Source organism: Pogoniulus pusillus, chromosome 13, assembly GCF_015220805.1.
Source record: "Pogoniulus pusillus isolate bPogPus1 chromosome 13, bPogPus1.pri, whole genome shotgun sequence".
NCBI classification, from domain to species: Eukaryota; Metazoa; Chordata; class Aves; order Piciformes; family Lybiidae; genus Pogoniulus; species Pogoniulus pusillus.
The window spans coordinates 21,527,884-21,548,690 of NC_087276.1; the positions used below are offsets into that span (position 1 = coordinate 21,527,884).

A 20,807-nucleotide genomic window follows, 5' to 3' on the forward strand; every position below is an offset into this window, starting at 1 on the left:
GGTGCCCCACCAACCCCCGGGATGTGACCTCCCTTGGATTGACACTGGCCCTCCTACCCTGCTGCCTATTTCCCTTCTCTCTGCAGAGGTGAAGCGGGTCCATGGCACGCCACCTCCTGTGTCGCCCAAGCCGGCGCCGCCCCCCACGGCACCCAAGCCCCCCAAGCCCCACGCTGCCATCCAGTCAGTGAGCGCCAGCTCCACGCCGGCCCCATCCCCTGCCCGGCAGCTGGGTGCCACCACCGCCGCCAAGCCGTCCAGCACACCGCCCTCGCTCTGCTCCAGCCCCGCCAAGCCGCTCTCGCCCGGCCCCCCGCCCCAGCAGGTGCCGGTGAAGCCGCCGCGCTCGGCCATCGCTGGACCCTCCGTTGACACCGCCGGCCCCGAGCTGGCCCAGCAGAAGCTGGAGGAGACCAGCGCATCCCTGGCTGCTGCGCTGCAGGCTGTGGAGGAGAAGATCAAGCAAGAGGACAGTCAGGCGGCAGAGTAAGTGGGCATGGAGTGGTTGGCACGGGCTGGGTTGTGGCCACTGGTGATGGTGCAGGGACGTGCTGTGCCACCAAGATGCATGGGGTGGAGTGGGTCAGGAGGACACCAGCATCATGGGCAGTTGTTGGGTTGTGTCATCATGGTGGGAGTGGGACTGTGCTGGGGGATGTTGGAGCATCATGGATGATGTTCCAGGAATGCCCCCTCCCTGGAAGTGTTCAAGGCCAGGTTGGCTGAGGCCTTGAGCAAGCTGGTCTAGCAGAAGGTGTCCCTTCCCCTTGGGCGAAGCTGGAACTAGATGATCTTTAGGGTGCCCTCCAACCCCAACCAGCCTGTGATTCTGGGAATGTATGGGGCTCCAGCTGGAGCTGAGCTGAGGAAGTGATGCTGGGGGGCACCGTGCTGGAGTGGCACAAGCAGGGGGATACAGGCATGCAGGTGCACTGGGAACTGACTTGGAGAGACAAGTCTGGGAGATGCTGGTCCAGAGCATGTTGGAGTTGTGTGGTGGCACTGAGGAGGTGGCACTGGTGACATGCTGCTGAGCACTGCAGGACAGAAGGGGTCACTCAGGCTGTGGCACAGGGCAGAGGGGACCGTGCGGTGTCACCATCCCATGCACCGCCCTGACCCATCCCTGCCGCTCTCTCAGCTCAGCCGTGGAGTCGAAGAGCACCGTGAGCATCCTGGACGACATCGGCAGCATGTTTGACGACCTGGCAGACCAGCTGGATGCCATGCTGGAGTGAGGGGCACCAGGGCCCCGCGAACCTCAGGGCTTACGTGGGCACAAGGGCACAACGATCCACGACCCCCACCCCGCCCCACTGCCCTCCTCCTCATTGTCCCCTTTGTACAACCGTCCCCTCCCGGACATCCCCTCGGGGTTTGCACAAAGAAGAAGATACCTCAGGATTGTGCTCACGGACTCTCGGCTCCGGCAGGACTCCCTCTGAGAAGCAAAAAAACCCCAGAAGAAATATCTTCAGCTCCAACACCAGACGAAACAAAGCAACACGAAACGGCCCCCACCAGCTGCTGGGGCTCCAGGATGGGGTGGGGGTGTCCTCTTTCCCTACCTGTCCGGTGGCCATCAAGCCCGTGCCCCTGCTGGCCCCGGAGCCACGGGTGGCTGTGAATGTAGCACAAGCCCTACCCAATGTGGTGGCCCTGGCGGTGGCTGCGTGTGGCCGATGGCCACGCCGGTGGCAGGTCCGGGTGGGCAACTGCACTTGGGTTTATTTTCTCCTTTCTTTTAAAGTTTCCTTGGTAATTTTTCTTCCCCCCACCCCCTCCCTTTATTTTTCTCTCTGTCATCGTTGGCTGGGGGCAGGCAGAGCCAGGCATGGGGGAAATCACACCGGGTTTGAAGGGGGTCTGCTGGCTATGGGGTGCAGGGAAGGTCCCCATGGTGGAGACTTTGCCTTGGGCTGGGGAAGGGAGTTTCGTTTGTGTTGGTTGCAACTTTGGGGAGCAAGTGCATTGTTTTGGGGCAGGTGTATATGTGTGTGTGTGGGGGGGGGCAGCAGGATGTGCCCCTGCCCAATCCCCTCCTCGCCTGGGTAGGAGGGGAACAATGATAAGCTATAAAAAAAGTATTAATTTATTGGAGAGGAGGGGGAAAAAATAAATAACACAAAGCAAAGATAATAAAGCAGATTTTTTTTTTCTCCCCCCTCCCTTAGCACCAAAATAATAAAAAGGAGAAACTTTAACAAATATATATTTAAAAAGAGTTAAAAAAATATTAGTGAATATATAAAGAAGTTTAAAAGAACTCAAGAGAAAAGTGGATTTTAGCTTGAGGAAAAAAAAAAACCAACAAACAAAAAGAGAAAAAAAAAAGAGAGAGAAAACAACTATTATTAGAGTATAACTAAGCTGTGTGTCTCGTGGCAAACTCATTCTGAGAGTAGCACAATATTTCACCTGGTCTCTGGGTGGAAGGTAGGGTGCAAGAGGTTCCCTTTCCTTTGGGATTCAGTCTTGGTGTCTTTTCTTTTTACCACCCTTAAGAACTCAAAAGGATGTGCCTTGTTTTAGGGACGTTTGGGGCTGGGGTTTTGGTTTGGTTTGCTTGGGTTACTTTGGTAATTCTTCACCTGGAGGTGTGTTTTGTTTCCTTTGGGATGTCTTCAGGTTGGGAAGGGGTGGGTTGGCTTCTTACTCTTTAGGGTTTTTTTTGGTATCTGTTGGGTGTGGGTCTTGATTTGTCATCTCATGGGTGTGGGTCTTGATTTGGTATCTGTTGGGCATGGGTCTCAATTTTTGGCATCTTGGGCAAGGGTCTTGGTTTGGCATCTATTGCGTCAAGACCTTGATTTGGCATCTTAGGTAAGGGTCTTGGTTTGGCATCTATTGGGTAAAAACCTTGATTTGGCATCTTGGGTAAGGGTCTTGGTTTGGCATCTATTGGGCATGGGCCTTATTTGGCATCTTGGGTAAGGGTCTTGGTTTGGCATCTATTGGGCATGGGCCTTATTTGGCATCTTGGGTAAGGGTCTTGATTTGGCATGGGCCTTGATTTGGCATCTTGGGTAAGGGTCTTGTTTTGGCATCTGTTGGGCATGGGCCTTGATTTGGCATCTTGGGTAAGGGTCTTGATTAGGTATCTGTTTAGTAAAGACCTTGATTTGGCATCTTGGGTAAGGGTCTTGGTTTGGCATCTGTTGGGCATGGGCCTTGATTTGGCATCTTGGGTAAGGGTCTTGATTTGGTATCTGTTGGGTAAAGGACCTTGATTTGGCATCTGTTGGGCATGGGTCTTGATTTGGTATCTGGGGTAAGGGTCTTGCTTTGGCATCTTGGGCACGGGCCTTGCTGGGTCCCCTGATGGGTGTGGGCAGGCGTGCTTGCGGGCATTGCGCCCCGCTGTAGATTCCTGTACAAACCCGTCTGGTCCAGTCCTGATGAACGCAGGTTGGGTTGGGTTCAGTTTGGGTTGGGGGGGGGGGGTTTGTTCCTTTTTTTTTCTGGCTTGTGGTTTTCAAAGCTCCAAAGTGTTGCTGGTTCCTTTCTTTCCTGGAGATGTACAGAGTTGGTCTCTCCTCCGCCTCCCTCCTTCCCCCTCTCCCTTTCCCCCTTCCTCTCTCTTCCTTCCCTGCTGTGGTCGCTGATCCAGATGTGTTTGGCACAACTTTGAAATTTCTTTTAACAACAACAACAAAAGACATTTAAAATAACTTTAAAAAGGACTTTAAAAACGGGGGTGAGGTGGGTGAAAGACCTTAAAAAATGAAAAAAAAAAGACTTTAAAAATGATAAAAAAGACTTCAAAAATAAAAAAAGGACTTTAAAATGGAAAAAAAAATCTTTAAACATAAAAAGGCTTTAAAACTGAGGGAAAAAAAAGACTTAAAAAATGAAAAAAGGACTTGAAAAATGGAAAAAAGACTTTAAAAATAAGGAAAAAAGACTTTAAAAATGAAAAAAGGACTTGAAAAATGAAAAAAGGACTTGAAAAACGAAAAAAGGACTTGAAAAATGAGGAAAAAAGACTTAGAATGAAAAAAAGGACTTTAAAAATGGAAAAAAGACTTTAAAAATGAGGAAAAATAGACTTTAAAAATGAAAAAAGTACTTTAAAATGAAATAAAAATTGAAAAATGAAAAAGACATCAAAAACGAGGGGAAAAAGGCTTTTAAAATGAAAAAAGACTAAATTACTTCAGAAATGAAAAAGACTTCAAAAACGAGGAAAAAGGCTTAAAAATGAAAAAAAACCACTTTTAAATTACTTCAAAAATGAAAAAGACTTAAAAATGAAAAATACTTCCAAAATGAGGAAAAAAAGACTTTAAAAATGAAAAAAAACTTTTAAAATGAAAAAAAGACCTTTAAAATTATTAGAAAGACATAAATAAGTATTAAAAAGACTTTGAAAATGAAAAAGAAGGCTTTAAGTATAAAAAAAAGATTAAAAATGAAAATAAACTCCTTAAAATTGTTTAAAAAGACTTAAAAAATGATTAAAAAGATGTTAAAATGGTTAAAGATGTTAAAATGGTTAAAGATGTTGAAATGATTAAAGACATTAAAATGTTTAAAGACATTAAAATGATTAAAGACATTAAAATGATTAAAGACATTAAAATGATTAAATAGACTTTAAAAGTTAAAAAAGAGACTTTAAAAAAGACAAGAATACTTGAAAATGATTAAAAAGACATTAAAAATTACGAAAGAGCCTTTTAAAATGAAAAAAATGACATTAAAATGAGAAAGACTTTGAAAATGAAGAAAAAAAAAGGACATTAAAAATGATAAAAAAGACTTTGACAATGAAAAAGAAAGAAGACTTTAAAAAGGGAAAAGAATTTAAAACTGAAAATAGTTTTAAACCAAAAAAAAGACTTTAAAATAATTCTAAAAAACTTTTGAGAAAGATGTTAAAAAAAACCTCAAAACACCCTTAAAAAAACTCAGAAGTTCCAAACCCAGGAAACACTTTCAAAAAGAAAGAAACAAAGAAAAAAAAAACTCAAAAACCTCAAACCTTTAAAATTTAAAATAATGGAAAAAAAAAATCTTTAAATGTTCTACAAAGGCCTTAAAAATAAAGGACAGAAAAGGACTTTTCAAACCCAAGACTTCAAAAAACCTGGAGAATGGACTTCAAAAAACAGGGGGAAAAAATACTTTGGAAAGAGGACTTTGGAAAGAGGACTTTAAAAAGAGGACTTTGGAAAGAGGACTTTAAAAAGAGGACTTTAAAAAGAGGACTTTAAAAAGAGGACTTTAAAAAGAGGACTTTAAAAAGAGGACTTTAAAAAGGCTTTGGAAAGAGGACTTTAGGAAGAGGACTTTGGTAAGAGGACTTTAGGAAGAGGACTTCAGAAAGAGGACTTCGGAAAGAGGACTTCGGAAAGAGGACTTCGGAAAGAGGACTTCGGAAAGAGGACTTCGGAAAGAGGACTTTGGAAAGAGGACTTTGGAAAGAGAATCATAGAATCAACCAGGTTGGAAGAGACCTCCAAGATCATCCAGTCCAACCTATCAACCTACCTGCCATGGTCTGGTTGACTGAATGGGGCTGGCAGATAGGTTGGACTGGATGATCTTGGAGGTCTCTTCCAACCTGGTTGATTCTATGATTCTGTGATTCTAAGAGGACTTTAAAAAGACTTTAAAAAGAAGACTTTGGAAAGACTTTAAAAAGAGGACTTTGGAAAGAAGACTTTGGAAAGACTTCAGAAAGAAGACTTTAAAGAAACAAGACTTTAAAGCAAGAGGACTTTAAAGCAAGAGGACTTTAAAGCAAGAGGACTTTAAGATGACTTTGAAACAAGAAGACTTTAAGATGACTTTGAAACAAGAAGACTTTAAGATGACTTTGAAACAAGAAGACCTTAAAACAAGACTTTAAAATAAGACTTCAAAATAAGAAGACTTCAAAATAAGAAGACTTTAAAATAAGAAGACTTCAAAATAATGAAAAGATACTTTTAAAAGAATCATTGCAAAGACTTCAAAAATATAAAACAAGACTTTAAAAGAATGATACTTTAAAAGAAAGGTTAAAATGATAATTAAAAAAAGACTTTAAAATGATAAAGACTTTAAAAAGAAAAAAAAAAAACAATTAAAATAAGTTTAAAAAAAAAAAAGGAAAAAAAAAAAAGGAAAAAAAAATTTCTATAACTCACAGCCTGAAAATATGTTGGAAAGAGAGAGAAAAAAAAATAAAGGAAGATAAATATGTATCTAAACCCCCCCACCCCTGAACTCCCTGCAGTTCTCCATGATGGATATATACATATATATATATATATATTTTTTATGATTAAGTTATGGACTCTGTATTGTAGCCCCCATCTGTCAAGCTCTGCATCTTGGTGCTTCTCCCTTGCTCTCCTGTGCTTTGCTCTCACCTCTCTACTCGTCTTACTCTTCCTGTTCTCAATAGTAGATGGCTCGTGGTGCTGTGAAGAAGTTTGCTCCTATACGAAGTCTGGCAACAAATATTTAAAGAGAAAATAAAAATATAAACCCTCTCCTGAGCTGCCAGAGCTGTTTGTGTCCCAAAGGCCAGGAAGCAGTGCGCCTGGTGGCTCCAAAAGCCGGCAACCAGTGCATATGGTGGCTCCAAAAGCCAGCAAGCAGTGCGCCTGGTGGCTCCAAAAGCCAGCAACCTGTTTGCCTGGTGGCTCCAAAAGCCAGCAAGCAGTGCATATGATGGCTCCAAAAGTCAGCAATGAGTGTGCCTGAAGGTGTTCAAGAAAAGCCTGGATGAGGCACTTAGTGCCATGGTCTGGTTGACTGGATAGGGCTGGGGGATAGGTTGGACTGGATGAGCTTGGAGGTCTCTTCCAACCTGGTTGATTCTATGATTCTATTCTATTCCAAAGGCCAGCAAGCAGTGCACCTGGTGGCTCCAAAGGACAGTAAGCCGTGTGCCTGGTGGCTCCAAAGGCCAGCAACCAGTGCACCTGGTGGCTTCAAAGGCCAGCAGCCAGTGCAGATAGAGGCTCCAAAAGCCACCATTGTGATGGTGACTCCAAATTGCCATCAACCATCATTGCTGGTGGCTCCAAAAAGCCATTGTCCACTGTGGGTAGAGGCTCCAAAAAGCCACTGCAGGTGGTGGTTCCAAAAAAAATCATTGTCCACTGCAGGTAGAGGCTCCAAAAGCCCATTGTGGGTGATGGCTCCATAAAGCCATCAGCCGTTGTGGGTGGTGACTCCAGTTGGGCTGATGGGAGCTGTGGGTTGCCGAGGTTGTGTCTTGCTGGGTGGATAAGGTACATGGTCAAAGGCTACCCTATGGTGCCCCTGCCTTGCTGATGCTAACACCGAAGGGTGCAGCAGCCTAGGAACTGCCCTACCTTATGAGGTGCCCAGTGGCTGTGCCCACCACGGAGTGCTGGCCACCAAGGTCCTGCCGAGAGCTAGCAATAAGTCACGCTGGGCAGGAAGAACTCTTTCTGCTTTTATTGTCAATGAAGAAATAATCAAATCTCTATCACAATCTTAAAAACAGTAGAAAATGGGAGTAAAAACGCAACGGAGGCTTCGTCCTCTTTAATATGGAGACCATTACAGGGTGGTGAACAATGGGGCTTGTGTCACTTGATCTGAGAACTTGCTGTGGCGTAAAAATCGTACCTGGCTACTTAAGAGAAGACCTCAAGATGATCCCAGATGGATCAGCCCAACATCTTGGCAGTAAAATGAAATCCTGGAGACAGAAAAGGGGTGGGGGGGGGTCCCAACCCGGGGCAAGGCCTAATGTTCAGTTCTACCATTTACAAGGGGAGCAGCCTCTCACTGCCCCCAACCCGACCTGTGACAAGCTGAACCATTCAATCCCATCACTGTCCCAGGGCTGCGCTGCATCTACGGTGGGGCTGGTCCAGCCTGGAGACCCCAAAAGTTGTTCCTCAGCTTGGTGGGGACACAGCAGAGGAGGGCACCCAGCAGTGAGGAAGGCACCAGAACGACTTCCTCTGCATTTCCAATCCTATCCAGCAGATCTGAGGGAACATCTGGAGCATCCGTGGGCCAGAGCGGTCCTGAGGGCTGCCAGCTGGGCTCACTGTGGGTAGGGAGCCAGTGGGTGGGCAGCAGCAGGCAGTGGTGGGTGTGGAGAGGAGCTGCAGCAGATATCTCAGAGTGGTGGCAGTCACCCAGCAGGCCAGCGGCGGGGAGGAGTTTTTGGTCTTTCTGTGTGCAGGGCTTGTGTGGCCTTCTTGCTAACACGTCCAGACCTGTGGAGAAGAAACAAAAGGAACCCATGGCAGGGACTTCTGAGCAGCATTGTGAGCCTCCTTTTGGGCTCCCAGCAGCCACAACACAAGTTAACCTCCCAGCCCTTCAAAACCACCCCCTTGTTTGTCTGAAGATGGCTCCCAGCTCATTGAATCGGTTTGGTTCTGGTCTTCTTGCTGCAAATACATGGAGGGTCTGGAGTGGATCCAGGGTAAGGTAACGGAGGTGGGGAAGGGTCTGGTGAACAGGTGTGGTGAGGAGCAGCTGAGGGAGCTGAGGGTGTCTAGTCTGGAGAAAATAAGGCTGAGGGGAGACCTCGTTGCTCTTCACAACTCCCTGAAAGGAGGCTGGAGCCAAGTGGGGGTTGGTCTCTCCTCCTTAGTATCAAGCGACAGGAGAAGAGGAAATGGCCTCAAGTTGCCCCAGGGGAAATTTAGGTTGGACATGAGGAACAATATCACCCCCACAAGGGTTGTCAAGGCCTGGCCCAGGCTGCCCAGGGCAGTGGTGGAGTCCCCATTCCTGGAGGGGTTTCAAAGCCATGGAGATGTGGTGCTGAGGGCCATGGTTTGGTGGCGACCTGGCAGTGGTGGGGTAAGGGTCAGACTCAAGGATCAACAAGAGACAATTCTCTGGTTCCCAGAAGGCCCTGGCTCTAGCTTTGGGAGAGACCAAGCCGCCAAGGAGAAGCACAGGACACAAACCTTTACAGTGCTGTCCACGGCGCCGGAGAAGAGGCGGCCCCTGGAGACTGCCAGGGCAGTGACACTCCCCTGGTGTCGCAGCAGCGTCTGAGTACAGATCATGTTGTCCATGCTCCACACCTACGGGCACACAGCGGGCATGAGCCGAGCGGCTGGCACAGGAGGCCGTGCTCTAGCGGAGCCCCAGAGCCAGCCCTGCACACCTACCCTCAGGGACCGGTCGTAGGACGCGCTGAAGACTTTGGTTTGATCCGGGGTGGAGATGACAGCCAGGGCGTAGACGGTGCCCACGTGCCCCGTCAGCGTGCGGACCTGCTCCTTGGTCTCTATGTCCCAGACCTGCAGGAGCACAGCAGGGCTTGGAGGTGGCACTGGGGCTGCAGGCCACCAACTTCTCCTCCAACAGGTGTGTTCCCACCTTCAGGGTGGGTGCTGCACACCCATGCTCTGGGTGAGCCACAAGGTGGACCAGCAGAGCTGCACACCCATCTCCTTGCCCCTCTCCCCCAGCCTCCAGCCACCTCCTGGACCAGCAGAGCTGCACACTCATCTCCTTGCCCCTCTCTCCCAGCCTCCAGCCACCTCCTGGACCAGCAGAGCTGCACACCCATCTCCTTGCCCCTCTCTCCCAGCCTCTAGCCACCTCCTGGACCAGCAGAGCTGCACACCCATCTCCTTGCCCCTCTCTCCCAGCCTCTAGCCACCTCCTGGACCAGCAGAGCTGCACACCCATCTCCTTGCCCCTCTCCCCCAGTCTCCAGCCACCTCCTGGACCAGCAGAGCTGCACACCCATCTCCTTGCCCCTCTCCCCCAGTCTCCAGCCACCTCCAAGCCCTCAGCCCTTACGTGGATGAGGTTCTCGTAGGTGCCACAGACAATGTGGTGGTTTGTCACAGCGATGGAGTAGACACTGCCTCCTGATGTCTGCAGCACGTGAACACATTCCAGGTTACGGATGTCCCAGATCTGAGAAAGACAACAGAGCAAGAGCAGGATGAGACCCATGCAGGGACCCCTCTCCAGGAGGGAACTGCCTTCTCTGGCTACACAAGAAGTCAGCCCAAGCTCTATGTGTGCTCAGGTCACATCTTCCAGGGCAAATCTACCCGACTGGGAATGCTGTGATTGGCAAAGTCCTGCTGCCTTATCTAGCTGCCCACCTTTGAACATCCAGGCTGTGTGTGTGACCCTGCACAGACACCTCCCATGCTCAACCAAGCCTCTGAGAGCCCAAAACCCCAGCGACACAGAGAGGGCAACTTCAAGTTATCCTGTGTCACCTGGATGCTGTGAGGTGAACCCTCTGTCAGAGCCAAGGCAGCCCGAAAGCATTTTGGAACCCCCCCACGGCTTTCTGGTCACTCTGCAGGCAGGCAGGCAGCGACCTTCTCCCGCTATCGGCAGGGCTGTCAGTGCAGACAACGCTGCGGCAGCCGCAGAGGTGCCACCTTTTATCTCAGTGAGCTGTCCCCGGCAGGCAGCTGCACTCCCACAGGGAGCAGCCAGAGCCCAGCCTGAGTGCCTGCAAAGATGCAATCAGCGCAGCAAAACTGAGGTGTCAGCAGCGCTCTCACCCCCCAGCAGCTCCCTTTTGTCCTGCTCCATCTGGACATGCTGCAGAACAGACACCCAGAGGCATAGGGAGGGGCTGGTGCCTCACGGCTGCCACAAGGCTCAGAGTCTCTTACCTTGATGGTTTGGTAAGATCCACTGTAAAGATAGTTTTGGGAAGCCACCAGAGCTCGCACCCAGTGGTTGAGACCTGTCAGCTCCTTCTTCAGCTTCAGCTCGGTGCCTACGATGTCCCAGACCTACGGGAAGCACAGACAGACAGAGGGACATGGAGGGGAGGCTCAGTGGGATGGCACAGGCTAGCTCCAGCCTCGGGGGCCAGGTGCTGCACACTCTGCCCAGCCAGCCTTATGCTTTTTAGGGCTCCTGCAGCCCTGGTTCAGCTGGGTGAAGAATGGCTTTCTGGTTACATGTAACAAATGGTGGGCCCATCACAACCTCGTGAAGTTCAACAAGGCCAAGTGTAAGGTCCTGCACCTGGGCCAGGACAGTCCCAGGCACAAATCCAGGCTGGGTGGAAAATGGCTGAAGAGCAGTCTGGAGAAGGGCTTGGGGGTGTCGGGTGGTGACAAACTCTCCAGGAGCCAGCAGTGGTCGCTGGCAGCCCAGAAGGCAGCTGAGTGCTGGGCTGCATCCAAAGCAGGGAGAGCAGCACAGGAATGGATTCTGCCCCTCTGCTCTGCTGAGACCTCAGCTGCAGCACTGCAGCTAGTTCTGGAGACCCCAGCACAAAAAGGATATGGAGCTGCTGGAGAGAGCTCAGAAGAGGCCACAAAGATGATCAGAGGACTGGAGCACCTCTGCTGTAAAGATAGGCTGACAGAGTTGGGGCTGTTCAGCCTGTAGAAGAGAAGGCTCTGGCTTAGCGCTGCCTTCCAGTACCTGAAGGGGGTCGAGAAGAGCTGGGGAGGGACTTTTGACAAGGGCTTGCAGTGACAGGATGAGGGGCAGTGGCTTTGAGCTGGAACAGGAGAGATTGAGACTGGAGATGAGGAAGCAATTCTTGACAGTGAGGGTGGTGAGACACTGGAACAGGCTGCCCAGGGAAGCTGTGGATGCCCCACAAGTTGTGGATGCTAGCACAAGGCTCTGCCAGCTCCCTAACTCAAACTCCACACTGGTTCTCCTGCCTGGTGGGAACTGTCTGAAGCCACTGAGTTGATTGTTCAGCATAGCTGTGGGGTGGTTTATCTGCATGTTCCCAGAGACTCAGCCTGGATCCATCATTAGCACTGGCAGAGAACCTTCTCCAGCAGAGCCGCGAGCTTGAAAACCCAAATCCACAGGAACTCTCTGCACTTCCAGTCCCAGACAGCTCCATTCCCACAGCTCCTGGGAAATTCTGGCTGAAAGCTTCAGCATGCAGGCATGAAGAGATCTCAGGCCACCACTCTAAGCAGTGCTGCCGGCCTGCTTGGCTCATCTGGCACTAAGTGGCTGGAGATGAGGCCCCAGGTTCTGCTCAGTGCTGTTTCATTGCTCCTCCAGCCTCAAGTGCTCTCTAGGGAGCTGAAGCACTCCAGGTCCCAGATAAAGAAAAGAGCATACACCTCTTCCAGATGGACAATCCCATAAGCTGTCTCACCAGGAGCTGGAAGCAGAGCCAAGGGAATCCAGCCAAGGCTTTAAAGGGCAACTCACAAAGCTGTTCCCTGGGTTCTGCAGACTTTAGGTGCAGAAAGCAGACTCAAGATCCTTTGAAGGGAGTTTCACAACAGGCAGTCTGAATCCTCAGCCAGTTTTGGATCTCAGACACAATTCCCAAGGGGCTGAGTAGGGTCTGTTAGGGACCTGAGGACTGCCCACCAGCAGTTTCAGGTTTGGGGAGTCAGAGGAAGCAAAGTGCTCCTTCAGCCAGGTCCCAGCACAGAGCACAGACACATCTCTGCAGCACTGCTGCCCAGGAGCTGTGCTCCTCCGTGTGGCTCACGAGATGCTGGTAACAAGGTCACCTACAGACCAAAATGTCACTTTCTTCCCCTTTGGCCACTGCTGCCTGACAGTTTGTACCACTGGTCCCCCAGAAGCCCAAGAGGAATCACCCCAGAGCTCTACCTTGATGGCTTTGAGAGAACCACTGAAGAGCATGTTGTGAGAGGAGACCAAAGTGCAAACAGGATTGTCGTGTGCTCGGATCGTGTTCACCTTCTGCAGGTTCTGGATGTCCCAGACCTGCAAAGGAGAAGAGGAACACTGTGAGAGGCAGTGACAGGTCCCTGTGCTGCAGCACTTCCTCTGCCCCTGGGAACATGTAGGAGGCACGATCCTGGCCTGCTCAGGACTGACCAGAAGGCTGCAGGGAGATCTCGACAGGCTGAAGAGCTGGGTGGAAAGAAATCTCATGAAGTTCAGGCAGAGCAAGTGCAGGGTCCTGCACCTGGGGAGGAACAACCCCTTGCACCAGTACAGGTGAGGGTGACCTGCTGGGAAGCAGCTCTGGGGAGAAGGACCTGGGAGGTCAACAAGTCTCCTGGGGTGCATTCAGCTGAGTGTGATCAGCAGGTTGAATGACATTCTCCTCCTCATCCTCTATTCTGAGGCCACACCTGGGACGGTGGGGTTCTGTTCTGGGCTCCAACAGAGAGAGTCCAGCAGAGGCTACAAAGATGCTGAGGGGCCTGGAACATCTCTGTGAGGAGCAAGGGCTGAGAGCCTTGGGGCTGTTGAGCCTAGAGAAGAGCACCCCAGAGGGCATCTGATCAATGCTCAGCAAGAGCTAAAGGGAGGGGGGCAAGAGGATGGTGTCAGACAGGACAAGGAGCAGTGGGCACAAACTGGAACCCAGGAGGTTCCATCTGAACAGGAAGAGAAACTTCTTTGATTTGAGGGTGCTGGAGCCCTGGAGCAGGCTGCTCAGAGAGGTTGTGGAGTCTCCTCTGGGGAGATTTCAACCCCAGCTGGACATTGTAATCCTGGGCAAGCTGCTGTGGGTTCCCTGCTTTAGGAGTGGGGGTGGACTGGATGCTTTCCAGAGGTCCTCTCCAATCCCCACCATGCTGGGACTCTGTGACACACTGCCCAACTCCCAAGCAGAGAATCCAGCCTGCAGGAAACTGCTAAATCCAACCCATGAGGAACTTGGCTGAGACAGTGGCTAAAGCAGATGTGGGTTATTGGTCTGGCAGCTGCAGAGCCACACAGGAGAAATGCTTCAGTTCCCTGCTCCAGGGCAGCCTGGGGCTGGCCTGTAGATCTCCCAACGCTACTGCAGAGGGGTCCTGGGTACTCACAATTATGGTGCAGTCAGCAGAACCACTGTACAGCTTGTTCCTGTAATGTCACCAGAAAACAAAGGGAGGTCAGCAAGGACAGTGAGGCGTGCAGGGTCCCAGCTCGCCCCCAGGCACCATGCTGGGTGAGGAGCTGCAGTCCCACAGCCTCACTGGACCAAGGCAGGATGACAGGAGACAAGAGGAAATAGCCTTATTTTGCCCAGGGGAGTTTTAGGTTGGACATGAGGAAGAATTTCCTCCCCAGAAGGGTTGTCAAGGCCTGGCTTAGGCTGCCCAGAGCAGGAGGAGTTTCAAAGCCATGGAGATGGTGGTGCTGAGGGCCATGGTTTAGTGGTGACCTGGCAGTGCTGGGGTAAGAGTTGGACACAATGACCTTAAAGGGCTTTTCCAATCAAAATCATTCTGTGATTCCATTTCATGATTCTATGACTAAGGACATCCCAGGAGCAGAGCCCAGGTCTTGTGGCAGGCCAGCCTGGACTGGGGCCAGGCATCCTGCTGGTGACCAGGGATGGAAGCCAGGACAGCAGTGAGGCCAGCTCTGTGCTTTGTCAATTTTTAAAGAGCAAAGAGGCAGGATGTGCCTCTGAAGCACAAACTTGGCAAGTGCAGGACCAAGGATGGTAATTACAAGGGCATGATTAAGACTGGAGATTCAGACTGGAGTAAGGGAAGAACTCTTGTACACTCATGGCAGTGAGAGCCTGGCTCAGGTTGTCCAGGCTGGTGGGAAAAGCCTCATCCCTGGAACCACTGCTGGTCAGGTTGTTTGGAGCTCTGCACAACCTACTCTGGTTGCAGATACCCCTGCTGACTCGACTAGATAAGCTTCAAAGGTCTCTTTCAGCCCAAACCAATCTGTGATCCCAAGATTCTGTGGTCAGGAGCCCCAGTGTTCTCCCCACTCCCTCCCTCTCCACTCACCCCTGGATGCAGAGTGCCAGTACAATTCCATCGTGACCCTCCAAGGTCTTTTGGCACTTGTATGTGGTACAGGTATCCCACACCTGACAGGAAACACAAGGCAGCAGAGGGTCAGCAGGCAGAGCAGCAGGGCACATGGGCAGGATGTCACCAGAGCCACAAAGGAAGGAAGAAACAGACTGTCACCTGAGCTGTCACCTGCCTTCCAGGCTCCCGGGCACAGATAAGCCTGTCCAGGGAATGAAACTGTCTGCAGAGGGTCAGGTGGAAGTTAAAGAGACATTGGAGAGCAGCATGAATCAGCCTTGTCCAGCTCTGTCCTAGCTTAGGCCAACTCAACACTAATGCAGAGAAGCAGCTCTCAGGTTCTACCTTAGCAAACCTCATCCCACACCAGGGCTCCTCTGCTGTTGCCAAGGTTCCTCCCACCGAGCACACTCTGCTCTTAAGAGAGGAGAGATGGGAACATGGCACCCAGAGAGGGGACAAAGCTGCTTTCTTCCACTAAAGTGCAGCAATGTCCATTTTCTTCCACGTGGCACTTGCTATCCTCAAAGAAATGCAGGAATTGAGAAGGAAATCCTTTCCAGTGAGGGTGGTGAGACACTGGAACAGGCTGTCCAGGGAGGTGGTGGATGCCCCCTCCCTGGAGGTGTTGAAGGCCAGGTTGGATAGAGCCTTGGACAACCTGGGCTAGTGAGAGATGTCCTTGCTCATGGCAGTGGAGTTGGAATCAGACCATCTTTAAGGTCCTTTCCAACTCCAACCATTCTACAATCCTTTGAAAGAAACTAAACCAAAGCCCTGCTCCTGGCAGGGCTGGGCACAGCATGTGGCTTCCCAGCAGCCACCAGCAGCCAACGTGGTGACACTGGGAGCTGCTTTTTAGGTTGCAGTGGAGCAGTGCTGTCAGTTTGAGTTACTGAAAACAGGCCAAAGGAAAACAAACATGGCATCAAATGGAAAAAGGACACATCTGATCAGGGAGGAACGTGGGGTTGGTTTTGTTGCTTTGGGTTTATGTTTTTTTCTTGGTTTTGGTTTTTTTTTTTTACTAAGATGACTTTTTATAACAAGGGAAAACAAAATCAGAAGCCAAAATAGTCTTGGATGCCCTAAATACCATATAAAGCAAACCAGGCAGCAGCAGGAATGAGATTCTAATCAGGGCTTTGCAAAAACCACTCTTTTGTCTCTCAGTTTCACTGTCAAATAAAATGTTTTCCTTGCAGAGAATTTTGCCCAACCATAATTGCAAAGAAACATTTGAAGTTCTCTGAGAGAAACTTGGGGAACTGACAATCCACCCACCCATTCCCAACCCAGCCCCACAAACTGCAGCTCAGCTTCTGTCCCTCCTGAAGCACACTCACAAATGCAAAGACAGCCAGAAGAGGCCAGCCCTTACCTTAATGGTTTTATCTGAAGAGCCACTGAAGAGCAAGTCTCCTATGGAGTAAACACACAAACACCAGACAGGGCCTTGGTGCCCCACAAAGGTCCCCTTGCACTTGAAGATCTGCTGAGGATCATAGGCTAGAGAAAGAAAAGGGCAGGAGAGAGGTGGGAGAACAGTGAGTTTGGAGGAAACAGATCCCTTTGCTGGCCTGACAAGTCATAGAATCACAGAATCAACCAGGTTGGAAGAGACCTCCAAGCTCATCCAGACCAACCTAGCACCCAGCCCTATCCAGTCAACTAGACCATGGCACTAAGTGCCCCATCCAGTCTTTTATTGAGGTCCTCCTCACACTTCATGTTGTCACAGGCCAGAAGGAACCATCAGACCTTCCCAGTCTGGCTGGAGGACCATGTGTCCCACCCTTACAGCTTTGGACTCATCTCCTTTATGCAGCTTCTGGGCTGGACATGGGGAGGCCAGAGATAGAGTCCACTTGACATCCCCTCCCAACAGAACTATGAGATCCCCTCTGGCCAATGCTTCTGGCCAACTCTCCCATCACTGTTATCTCCCTGCAGCAGTGGTGACCCTGGGACCCAGAGACAACTGTTACTCTGCTTACTCATCTTGCCTCAAAGGGCTCACTGGGCCTTCAGCCTAAACCAGCCCAAGAGGATGAAGGCCATGAATACTCACATCCAAGGATGCCCATGTTGAGCCGAGCGTTGATGTGGGACAGCTCATCCTGAAAACCAGAACAAGCTGCATGAGCTGCAGAGCCTCAGAGACCAGCCTGCCCTGGCTCTAAGACTGTCCTCCTCCACCTGAGAGCCACTCATGCCTTTGGGCAGGTCCTGAGTCCTTGTGAAGGCTCTCCCTCAGCAGCTGTACATCTGTGACCTCCCCCCTCCAGAGACCATAAGGCTCTGACAGAACCTCAGACCTGAACCTTCCCTGGCACAACCTGAGGACATTGCCTCTTATTCCAGGGCCTCACCAGCCTTATGGGGAAGAACTTCTGATCTAAATGGAACCACAAAGACTTTCCCCACCTGCAGCAGAAGCAGCTCACTACACCCTATCTCTGCATCACCCCAGGTCTCAGCCCCCTCCTCACGTTCAGCATGGAGGCATCTCTGCGGAACTCCATCAGGTCCTCGCTCAGCTTGCTCTGGTTCTCATCCAGCACATCTACAAGAGATGGACAGGCCCATCAGTCAGTGACAGTGTCCAAGGGAACAGGCAGAGGACACCTGCTGCCACCTAGCCTCAGAACAAGGAGGGAGGAGAATCCACTGCTGCTATCCACAGGGAAGAGCAGAAAGCTGTCTGCTGCGGAGAAGCAAATGGTACTTGGATGCTGAAGATGCAGCAAATATTAGAGCCAAGACAAGGCCGGGCACAGCAAAGGAGTCCAGGAACCATCCTAGCTCCAGGATGGGTGCTTATGTGACTTGCTGATGTTTATGGGGGGTTGTGCTCTTGGACTGCACAGGGCAAAGTCACAGGAGAAAGGTGCTGCCTGCAGATACTTCTAGGACTTCCATGTGACTGCAAGATTAGGTCCCATGATGTTCTGGAGGCAGAGAATTTGATGGAACCCCTCTTTGCTCCCCTGCAAGGAATATTTGAACTTCCTGGCCTCAGACCTCTGACCACAGAGCTCATCTGCTGCAGACTCACCAAACTTAAGTTCCAGGTTCTTCTCCAGCTGGTCGATTTTCTCTGAGAGCTTCCCCAGCATGGAGCGCAGGAAGGCAATCTCCTGGTCCTTCTGGGCCATCGCCACCTGCATCTCATGGAAGCGGTCATCTGTCTGCTGCAGGAACTCCTTCAGGCCCTCAAACTTGCAGGTCTCCAGGTGGGTCTCATAGGTGTCTTGATTTCCTATGAATGTGCACCTGCACGGAGAAGGCAGATGGTGGCTGGAGCAGGACTCAGACTGGAGACCTCTTTGCTCTGCTGGCTTCTCAGAGAGAGGTCTGAGCCTCTGTGGGTGCCCAGCTGATCTGCTCCTCCTACCACGAGCTGTGTTTTACCATCCTGTAGGGTGCAGGGCAAAAGAGAGGCCAAGCAGCTCCCATTCTTCTAGTCAGCACACTGGCCCCAAACTGAGCTGCCTGCCTGCTTGCCTGTTTGTCTGTCTGTCTAGGGAGCTGCATAGACAAGCAGATCTTGGGCAAAAGACAGAATGTGGTGTCAGTTCTTGTGTTCACCAGGAGACCAACCTAAGAGTCATCAAAACTAGTGTTAAAAGCTGCAGCTGCCCTCGGTAGATGCTGACTGTGGCCTGCAGAGCTGCAGCTCTCTCAGGACTTGCCTTGCTCTGCTTCTGCCAAGACTTCCCCTCTGGCTCCAGAACCTCGGCCCTGTGTTGGGCAGGCAACATTCAGCCCTCACTGCGGTTACCATCAGTCCTCCAAGGCTGAGCAGCACTTCCCTTGCTCTGGGAGAAGGACTGGTTGGAGGGACACTGTTGTGGGGATTGTATTGCTTTTGTGCTCACCCTCCTCCCTGCATGACTTTGGCCACAACCTTGGTTCTGCCTCTCCTCCAGCTGGCTCTTCTGCCTACACACCTCTTCATCCTCCTCCTCAGCTGCCAGAAGAGCTGCCATCTGGGCAGTGTGACTGGCTTGCTCTCAACAGGAGGCTCATGTCTGCCTTCTGCAAGCCCTTCAAGCCTGATCTCAGCCTCAGGCCAATGCTCAGCTGCTCAGAGCCCATGGGGCTATGTCAAAGCAGCTCAGAAATGTCTCCTGTCCACCACAAAGCAGCAGCTCCTTACCCATATTTGGAGTGGGGACACTTGATGTGCTCACACTCTTTCAGATGTGCCTCCAGGTTCATCTTCAGGAGAGGTGGGCAGCTGGGGTTGTTGGGGCAGCGAACTGGCCTGTAGTCACAGCTGCTTTCATGATCTCTGTTCAGGGAGAGAGGCAGGAAGAGGGAAAAATCAGCAAAAATTATAGAATCATGGAACTGCTTTGGTTGGAAAAGCCCTCCAAGATCATCAGGTCCAACCATCAACCCACCACCACCACCACAGCCATTAAACCATGGGCACAGGTTTCTTGAACACCTCCAGGGATGGTGACTCCACCAACAACCTGGGCAGCCTGTTCCAATCCCTGACCACTCTTGCAGAAAAGAAATTGTTCCCAATCTCCAACCTAAACCTCCCCTGCTGTGACAGGACAAGGGCTGATGGTGTAAACTAAAGGAGGGAGATTCAGATTAGACTGAAGGAAGAAACTTTTGATACTGAGGGTGGTGAGACCCTGGCCCAGGTTGCCCAGAGAGGTGGGAGATGTCCCATCCCTGGAACCACTGCAGGTCAGATTGGTTGAGGCTGTGAACAACCTGCTGTAGTTGCTGATGTACCTGCTGACTGCAAAAGAGTTGGACTAGATGACCTTTAAACATCTTTTCTAACCCAAATCATGATCCTATGACTTTAAGACTGACACAGAGTGGAAAGAATTGTCCCCTCAAGTCACCCTGCTCATTCCCACCGAGGGCAGGAGCTGTGCTGTCGCCAGGAGCTACGGCGCAGCTCAGACACGTGCCAGCAGATGACTGGTGGTGGAAACCTTCCCCTGGAGAGGCTGCACGATGCTACCAAGCCACTTACTTCCTGGCACTCAGTTTAATTGTGAAGGGACATCCACGGGGGTCCACCTCGAAGGCAGCAGGCTTGCTGCTGGCCGCGGGCCGGCAGCCGTACTTGCAGTGGATGAAGAGCTCCCCGATCTGCTCCGCCACCGCGATGTTGTTCACCACCACCGTCAGCTTGGCGTTGTCCACGGGGCACTTCTCTGCCAGGCAGAGAAGGGAACAAAGAAAGGCAGAGTCAGCAAGGATTGAGGTGCATTTCCAAGATCGTCTGAGTGGAGATTTTACTTCTTTTGCCTCGTTGGGCTGAGCGCCAGGTAGGTGGCAACGAATATGCAAGGCAGGTCTGCATGCCATCAGCTCTGCTTTGTCTTGGGGCTTGGTGAGGAGTTAAAGCTAAGCCATGATAACTTCAGCTAGATGCCCATGTGAGAGTGCCACGCTAACCCAGACCACCTCGTGCTTGCTGAGGTGTGAGAGGACTCTCAGGACGTGCCCACAAACCAGCTGATGTCCTCCACACAACTCATTGCTCACCCAGGCCTGGGACTCAGCTCCTCTGCTGCCAGCTGGGCACTGCAGGCCAGAAAGGCTGCAGTGAGGCAGAGACAAGAGCTCTGAGGGCAGAGGCACCACTGAGCAACAAAGGATTGCAACTGCAAAGCCTTCTGCTGCACATCTGTTAGTCAGGACTGACACAGCACGAGGTGGGGACAGGGCATTGGTGCAAAGCAGAGGGACCCTCATGTGTGGAAGATGAATATCTTCAGGCAGAAAGAGCTGCTGGTTTGCTGGACTCCCTGTGGAAACTCCTCAGGGTTTGCTGTTGTGGTCACACTAATGGCTTGGCTTTGTGCTGAACAAGAGCTTTCCAAGAGGGGCCCAGGCTCATGCCAAAGAAAGTCTCTGTTGTTACTGCAGAGCCCAAACCAAGCAGGAGCTGCTTAGAGCAGGCCAGCAGCCAGACACTTGGGCTCCATCAGGTTTCTGGAAGAGCTGGGTGAGCTAAAGCAGCTCTGTGTGCTGCTGTGCAGGGGCTCAGGCAGAGCTGGCACTAATGGACTGGTGAGGAGGAAGGAGGGGTTGGATGGGTCTCTGCCAAACACAGCCCCCCTGTTCCTTAGGCAGCCACAGAAAGCTTTCTGTCAGAAACCAGTGGGT

General features: G+C 50.9%; 2 protein-coding genes across 9 annotated transcripts in view; one reads left to right on the top strand and one right to left on the bottom strand.

Moving 5' to 3' along the window:
- CASKIN1 (CASK interacting protein 1) overlaps positions 1-5,722 on the top strand; it is a 39,535-nt gene extending 33,813 nt beyond the window's left edge. For all 4 annotated transcript variants that reach the window (XM_064153470.1, XM_064153472.1, XM_064153471.1 and 1 more), the window contains 2 exons: positions 87-486; positions 1,142-5,722. In XM_064153470.1, coding sequence (XP_064009540.1) covers positions 87-486; positions 1,142-1,238 — 497 coding nt within the window. In that variant the 3' untranslated portion in view covers positions 1,239-5,722. The remainder of the gene's footprint in view (positions 1-86; positions 487-1,141) is intronic.
- Positions 5,723-7,404: 1,682 nt separating this feature from the next.
- Positions 7,405-20,807, bottom strand: part of TRAF7 (TNF receptor associated factor 7) — a 30,683-nt gene continuing 17,280 nt past the window's right edge. For all 5 annotated transcript variants that reach the window (XM_064153474.1, XM_064153476.1, XM_064153475.1 and 2 more), the window contains 14 exons: positions 19,666-19,849; positions 18,820-18,954; positions 17,716-17,933; positions 17,150-17,223; positions 16,729-16,777; positions 16,039-16,166; positions 14,631-14,713; positions 13,704-13,743; positions 12,529-12,645; positions 10,590-10,712; positions 9,748-9,867; positions 9,108-9,239; positions 8,901-9,020; positions 7,405-8,195 (listed from right to left, as the gene is read on the bottom strand). In XM_064153474.1, the coding sequence (XP_064009544.1) occupies positions 8,181-8,195; positions 8,901-9,020; positions 9,108-9,239; positions 9,748-9,867; positions 10,590-10,712; positions 12,529-12,645; positions 13,704-13,743; positions 14,631-14,713; positions 16,039-16,166; positions 16,729-16,777; positions 17,150-17,223; positions 17,716-17,933; positions 18,820-18,954; positions 19,666-19,849 (1,538 nt within the window). In that variant the 3' untranslated portion in view covers positions 7,405-8,180. The remainder of the gene's footprint in view (positions 8,196-8,900; positions 9,021-9,107; positions 9,240-9,747; positions 9,868-10,589; positions 10,713-12,528; positions 12,646-13,703; positions 13,744-14,630; positions 14,714-16,038; positions 16,167-16,728; positions 16,778-17,149; positions 17,224-17,715; positions 17,934-18,819; positions 18,955-19,665; positions 19,850-20,807) is intronic.